Here is an 8,048-nt window from a genome sequence, read left to right on the forward strand (position 1 = left end):
TACAATTGCATCTTCATATGTATCTTCACTTACAAAAGGCAAACACATTTCCTAGGGAGAGCACATCTATCCAAATATGTTGTTAATCTACCACTCACATTGTTGTCATTGAGAAACCAAATTTCTTGAATTCTCCTCCTTTCCAACCCTATCACTAAGTACGAAGCAACTAGCACCCTTTAGTAAGGGGGTATTGTTACCACTCATATGAATCATGGAGTTAAAGTAGTACAGAACTCATCTCATGATGAATGATCACGAGACGACGGAACAAAGAATGAAGGAATCATACTGGTTAATTAATACGATGATCATGAGAGAACAGAACAAAGAAAGAAAGAAAGAAAGAATATTTGCGGCCCCGCCCCAATCGTGGGAGGGGGCACATTAATAAAGTTGTACATCAATATCATGTCTGATAACTAGAAGGATGAAAACTGCTCATGATGTCGTTTGTGATCTGACTCCTGAGGAAGAGAACTAGAACTGCAAATGCCGACGACATTAATGAAGTCCAACTCCAACTTCATGAGTAGTAACGCAGGAGGAGAGGAAGCTGGTAATTCTGATCTGGTATTCTCGCTAATTCTTCCATCTCCAGATCCTGACTTCCCCTTGCTGGTCTCCACAGAATAGCAGGCCCCCAGGTCCCACCTCCAGTGCTGTGACAGGCGACCGGGATGGCAGCACTGCCCTCTCTTTGAAACTTGGAAGCTCGAACAAGTGAACTGTGTTGGCAGCTCCCCCGCAAGCACATACCAGCACATGCACGTCATCCACATCAATGAATCCAGCTAGCGCCAGTACTTCATGACCAGCTGCTGAGGCTGCAGGCGGCGATTTCGATGGATCAACCACATGAGGAGAGGGGCAGATTGTGTGTTGCAACTGCAACATGAGCAGCTGATGATCTGTACCCTGGCCATCCATATGCACATCGACAGCCACGAGGTGCGGAGAAGCTGTGGTACAGTGGATAGGAGGTGCGCTGCTGCTCCATTTCCAAAGCTTGATGGTGCCATCAAATGAGGAGGAGAACAAGTAGTCACGATCTAGGGTGAGAAGGCCAGTGACAGGGCCCACGTGGCCTTGAAGTGTGCACAAGCATCGGTACTGACCCCCCTCAATATTGCTCATGTCCCATGCTCTGATCACTCCATCTGCAGAGGCAGAGAAAATGACGGACTGGTCAGCAGCAGTACTCTCGAGGGCAGAGACGGGTGTGGTATGTCCAGTGAGGCGAGCCCATGGGAGAAGCCGGGCCGCCTGTGCCGATGACGATGCTGTACTGGGGTCAAATCTCCAAATGACGATCGCACCGTCCTGTGTCCCAGCCAGCACGAGCCCCCGGGGCATGACGCACAAGCTGTGGACAGCATCATGATGTTGATCATCATCATCGCAAGCAGCGGAGGGGTCTCTCCTGAAAGACAGTGTGACTTTCCTGTGAACATCGAACTGGGTACAGACGTGAGTGTATGTGGAGGTACAGCTCGAGACATGCCACGCCTGGACCTCACCAGGCACTCCGAGAAAGATCCATTCACACGCGAAGAAGGGCCGGAGCAATGCTAGTCCAGCGCCAGAAGAAGAATGGTGATCAGCATTCGTGGAGGAGCTGCTCCTGCTGTTGCGAGCTGTACCCTGAAGATGAGGGACCGCACCGATGTGAGCACCGGTTGCAGAGTCCCAAATGTGGAGGGTTCCATCACAGCTCGCTGTGTAGAGGCAGTTGAAACCCGGGCCAGGGAGGGCAATCCCACGCAATGGCTGGTGCTGCTCATGTTGCAACGATGAAACGGGGTGTACGATTGATTGGAGCTGCTGATGGTCAGGATCGGCATGACCCTGCAGATGATCAGTACTCTGACGATCATCAGGAGCTGCTGCTGCTGTATCAAGGTCCCAGTTTGACTGATCGTCTGCTGGGATTTCTGCAGCTTCTGCCATAATGGGATCATCATCATTGCCCCTGTTTAATCTTCTTGATGGCTCTTCCTCGACTAATCCTGCTGCTGTGAGACCACAATGATGAGTAGTATGGGCAGCAGGACGTCGATGTAGTGCAGCTGCACATGATGATGATGCTGGTCCCGAACGATGATGATGGCCAGTAGAACTGCTGGTGATGCGCCGGCTGTTTGTGGCAGTACTGGGCGTTAATGTTGGGTGACTGTGCAAGAAGTTGCACTGTGGGCCACGGCTACAGCATCCTCTGAGCCAGAAGCGGCACAACTGCAGTGGCGGCTGGCCACTAGATAATTTATGCTGACCAGTAGTAGTCGTTCTCCTTGTCCATGTATTAGGAGAGTTCAGTTTTTGGGCATGGTGATCAACTACTGATGATTGGGCGGTAGTCAACAGAACATTAAGCTGCGGGCTGGCCTGAATGCCCTGCAACTGTTTAGAACAATATCGGGGGCTCACAGGAGGAGGAACTGCTCTAGCTATAGTACTGTTCCTCGACAGCTTGAACTTGGAGGAGTTTATGATTGGTATTGCTGCTGCTTCCGTACTACTGGTCTTACGAAACCGATTATCAGATGGTACAGCTGCACTGGCTGGTGATGATGGCACTATGAGCGCCTGCCGGTGCTGTAATTGTTGCTGCTGCTGATGTCGTTTCTGCTTGTGCTTCCTTAATGTCATCTGGCGAGCGTCCATTAAGGGCCGACGTGCTACTTGCAGATCTGCTGCCATAAGCTTAAGCAGCTGTGGATACTATACTTTTGGATTGAATAATCTTTGCCCTGTCTAACTGACAGATTATAAATTATCGTCTGCTGCAGTACGAGATTGCAGGTGACAGCCTAGGTCAGATTATGGGAATGTATAATCCTGTGATCGATCACTGATCCCTGCTCAGCCGGCAGGTAGGAGTCTAGTGAGATTTATGTATTAGTCTGTCTGATGAAGAAGATTTTTATGATGATCCCCTTCAGTACCGTTGTTGGGATCGTCGTGAGCGCTGTAGCAGGACAATATCTGACGTTACGCTTCACGATTTTGACGGGTGAAATGCGGATGTCGATGCAGCTGCTGAGGGTGGACGTCCTAGCTGGTGAACGTATATCCGGTGCGGTTGAAATGCTGATGTCGATGCAGCTGCCTATAATAACAGCAGAGAAGGAGAAGCGCAGAAGACGCGGACCTCTTCTTTCTTCTTTCAACGAGACGCGGCAGCGACGAGTGAAGAAGAAATAGGTCGGTCGGTCGTTACCTTAGTTGTCTAGTCAGTCCAGACGGCGTACGCGCCTGGGCTTTCGCTTTTTCTCTTGTCTAGAAAGTTCGTCGACGTTGAGATTGCCTACACACCACGCGCCCTGCAAGCAAACAATCCTCCCTTTTATTTCGATTTTGGACCAAAAATACAAGAAAAGGGACGTCGTTTCCACATTGCATTATTTCTCACAATGATTCTTGAACTCCTTTAAGGCCTTCCTTAATTAGTTCCGTCACTAGTGCATTCCTGTGCTATCGGGTATTTGTTCTCTTTACTTGCCCCCCCAAAAAAAAAAAGAAAAATTGTGTTGCAATGTTGATTGTTGTCGCACATCATCGATCATCGTTACATCCACCGTGGCCTCATCACAATAATTGCCCTGGTCATGCTTGCCTACGCATCTTTGAAATGCTTGTGACATCTACAATATTAGGCCTTGCGAACTTTGGTATGCTTGTTACATCTGCAATATTACTCCTTGTGAGCTTCACATGGTGTTCCCCCACTTAATACATGCAAGCTTCTTGTTTTTTAAATTCGTCTCGACCTCATCGTGTTGCATCCACAATTCTTCACTCCCGATTACGTGCTTGCCAAGTGAAGTGCAAGATGTAACCCACCTGCCATCCCTCGTCACCATGCCCTCACTCAATCAAGCTTGTGAGTACCTTGCTACTATCGAAAGAGACAAGTTGCCTCTATACACTTTAGTGCCATCATCCAAGGGGTGCTTGAGTCGCAAAGGCAAGGAGGAAAGAGCTTAGGAGAAATGGATGCAACCTTGAGGAGATGATTATAAATTTCCTTGGTAGAGTGGGACAAGAGTAGCTGCTACCACAAGTATCCCAAGTGTTTTCTATCGCTCCCTATGTAGAGGAATGGCTCAAGGCCTCACGAGTCTACCTCAAGAAATATGAGGCCACTTTTTTGGAGTGGATGTCTGCTTGAGAGGTTCCTATCAAGGGTTTGCAATATATTCACATGAATAGTGCCTTTGTTGATAAGCCCCAAAGGAAAATGTTCTATAGAGGGTAGTGCTAAGGGTTCTTGAGGATGAAGAATGCAGATTTATAGTGCCTTGCCACACAATCACAAGTGCCATCTTGTTGAGTACTTTTAGAGGTTTGTATGCTTTCTATGTGTTGCTAGGGGATGAAGGGAAAGATCCTGTCCAAGACCTAGAAAATATATAATAGCCCTATGAAGTGGAGACAGAGGGAGTAGAAGAGGTTTCACACCCAATAGATGTGGTGAGTGAGAGGGAGCAAATTTCTCAACTCAATGTTGAAGCTTTGAGAAGGGAGAACACAAAGGTGGAGGGCCCTATTATTGAGCAAGAGGTTGAGGAGGATGTTGGTAATGTTCCTGCAGCTCTACTCCCCTCCTTCCCTATTGGCAAAAGGTAGTATGTTCTCTTGTCTGATATCCAGGCCCTTTTTAACATTAGGGAGGACTACTGCCTAACCATTGTTGCATAGAATTTATAAACACATTCTAAACGTATTTGTACCAGATTGAGATAAGTATCTACTTGTGGATTAAAATGTCAAGGAAATGGAATACCTCTCCGCAACAAAGACTTTGACTATGATATAGAAGGATACACTCCGATATGAGTCATCCAATCCTTTAGAGAAAGAGTTTGAGGCAACACAAAAAAAATTGAATGTTTCTCACTTGGGAAAATCAAACAAGGACTTGACTCCTAAGTCCCTACAAATCGGCCAATCATCCATTCAAATAAAGAGTGAGAAGTTTCTTATTTAAAAAGGTTTGTTTCAAAAATGTTCATTTGGATACCATGTTGATTTCCATAAAATTTTTTCTAAGACTTACTTTGTCATGTATGAAGTTGGTTTCATTGGTCATGTAGGTGGCAAATGGAAGGGAGGTTTAGGCAAGGACTCTACCTTGGGCCATTACATAAAAGACCTTACCTTTCCAAAGTTCGTTGCATTCCACCACAAGTTCTCAAGGGACAATGCAAAATTCCCTCATTTTGCATTGAAGACCTTGTCAAGATATCTTGGAGGATATCCTATTAGGTGGAATGTAGATAAGATAATGTTTTTGGAGAAATAGGAAGTTATGAGAAATTTTGGTCAAGGCCCTAGTTTTGAGAAACTACGTGCCAAATCCCACTTAGTGTACACATCATTCAAGTCGATGAGTAGGAGCAAGGATCCCAATATGCTTGCAAAATATGAAAAAATGTGCTTAGAAGTAGACCAATTCCAAAAATTGATCAACAGTATTTAAATGAACTAGAGCAACAATTACATGAAGAAGATGGGCCATATTCAAAAAGAGGCTACGAGTAGAGGAGTGAGCTTCATTATTGTATACTCAAGAATAGTGTTTTTTCAAAAAAAGTGAGTTGTATATTTATTATGTAAAATATTTCTTCCAAAAATAGATCATTGACAAGTATTCCTTTGTGTCAAAATTTCTACAAACACCTCGAGTATTTATGAGGAACTATTGGTTATGGGTATCCAAGTTTTACATTGCCTTTGTCTAGTTTGTCCCCACATAGTATGTTTGATTGATGCATCAGAATTCTCCCACGATTATTTTCTTCTTTATCTCTCCAAATATTGCATTACTTTGTTGAGTTCAGATGTTCTTACCGCTTCTCTTCTATTAGCTTTATGAACAAGCTTTCTATATGTCCATTGATGTAATCCTTCTAAAATGTTAGCTTTCTCTACTCCTCCACCATGTCTTTATGGATAAAATAGCTAGTACGTTCTTGATAATGGGTTTTCTGCATACCTTGAGTTGACCACATTGATAAAATGCCATATTTCTCCGCAAATCAAGGGGTGTGGCTATATATAATGTGCTATCCAATCATAAGAAAGGATGCCAGATTATTGCTCCATGCACCTATGATTAAGCAATTATAATTTATCAAATATTATGAAGATAACTGCCACGTAATGGGTGATGTGCTGATCTGTCCATGCACTAACCATTGACTCTTTAAATGTGTCTAATGCTATATAAAGGTCTGGTAGTCATCCAAGTTCCATGTGTACATGTCACAAAACTTAAAGATTGTATCTAAGGACTTCCAAACATTGTCCTTGCATCATCATGCTTCACCACTATCAGCATGGTCTACAATTGCATTGTGGATGCACTTCCACTTATTGAATTGAATTCTTTGAGTGGAATGTTTTACTTGACTAGGATTATTTAAGGGTGGTGGAGATAAAAATCTCAGTGCTTTCATACCCCCAACAGAGATTTTCTTTGGCATGTCTCGATCATTCTTTGACCTTTTCTCATTCCTTTCAATCTTCACATTTCTACCATTCAAATCAATGTCTGATAATGCATTCTCAAGTGTTGCGATTGCCTTGACTTGCATTGACCTCAGTCTCATTGTCCAAGAAAAACATATATACAAGAAAATTAATTTCTCAATGATCATGCACGAACCATGCATTGTGTGAATATGGACTCGAGACAAGGGAATATCTAAAACTGCTCTCAAAGTTGGATCCTTGAGGTGCCTATTGGGTGCCTTTTTCCAATTCCTTTTGTCAAGTTCCTTTGCAGCATGCATGCAATATATGAATGGCTTTTTTAATTGGCCCCTTTTGAGACATTGTACATACACTTTAGGTTCTTCAAATCACCTACTAGATGCCACTCTACTTTGAATCTTCTGAATCCTCCCATGTCCAATATTCTCCCATTCCTTTTCTCACTAATGATTTGGGGTATAATTGTATTGTGGAAAATCCAATTCAAGGTTTCAAAATTCTCTGACATAACCTAGAATATACACATATTATAAGCATGTGATGACACAACAATAATATTAGCATAAGTAAACTTTCAATTTAAAAAATATTGCTCACCTCAAAGAACCCCAGAGAGAATATATTATTCTTATACTAGACACTAAACCATTATGGATTTTGCTTTGAAATTGTTGGATTGAGTTCCCTATTTATCAAGGTGATGGTAACCCATTCTAGCTTTTTAACCTTCATAATCTAACACTCATCAAGCTTGAGTACAAATTTCAAGGGACCATCATATTTGTTTGGAGTCACCTCAAATAATTGAACAAAGTATGAGTGTAGGATCTCCAAGTTGTAAAATATATTGTTATATTTGTTGTAAACCATAGCCTCCATTGGTGTCAAATGATACATATCTTCGATTTGAAATGGAGCTCACAAGAGTTGTAGAACTTGATTATTTACTTGTTTTTGCATTCCTTTGAGTGATGTTGGGTTTGGCAATATCGATTCTTGCAGCTTAGATCCCTTCATCTTCCTGTAAAGAGATTTGTAAATAGTTGTGTATCCCATGCTAGATATACATGCCTCATCCAACAAAGCTTGCATATCACTTGAGCTAATTTGACTCCCTCTCAACAAAATCTTAATCTCCTATTTTTCAAGATTTTGAGACTTTGGATCCTTCAAGATTGCTTTGATAGATTCCTTATTTAGAAGCATTTTAAAGTATTCAATTGATGCCTCCATGCTTGAAGTCATTTTTTCATTAGGTTGTAGGATATTCTTATATTCACAATTAAAACATATTTAATTATTATAAATTATTTTACAAATACTTAATGAGATGGAGAAAAAAGTAACAAAGAGCTTACTTACTTCATTGCATGTATTCTTTTCTTAATACCACTACTTCATAGTTTCATGTCTTGAATATTTTGAAGTTTCCTGCATTGTTTGCAAACCCCCAATATTATTTCTTTAAGCCTTGATTGATCTCTCTGCTTCTCAAGCTCTAAAATAGTCTCCTTGTTTACAATATTAGTGAGTTTAAAAATCTCCCAATT

The 8,048-nt window shown here is 42.4% G+C and overlaps 1 protein-coding gene across 1 annotated transcript; it reads right to left on the minus strand.

The window, feature by feature from the left end:
- Positions 1-478: 478 nt before the first annotated feature.
- LOC148041236 (uncharacterized) lies at positions 479-2,700 on the minus strand. The gene has a single exon (XM_087680646.1). It carries the CDS (start codon positions 2,698-2,700, stop codon positions 583-585), a length of 2,118 nt encoding a protein of 705 aa, XP_087536772.1. The 3' UTR covers positions 479-582.
- Positions 2,701-8,048: the final 5,348 nt, after the last annotated feature.

This window comes from Lygodium microphyllum, chromosome 1 (genome assembly GCF_053477565.2).
Source record: "Lygodium microphyllum isolate KBCC chromosome 1, Lygodium_microphyllum_v1.1.10, whole genome shotgun sequence".
Lineage (NCBI taxonomy): Eukaryota > Viridiplantae > Streptophyta > Polypodiopsida > Schizaeales > Lygodiaceae > Lygodium > Lygodium microphyllum.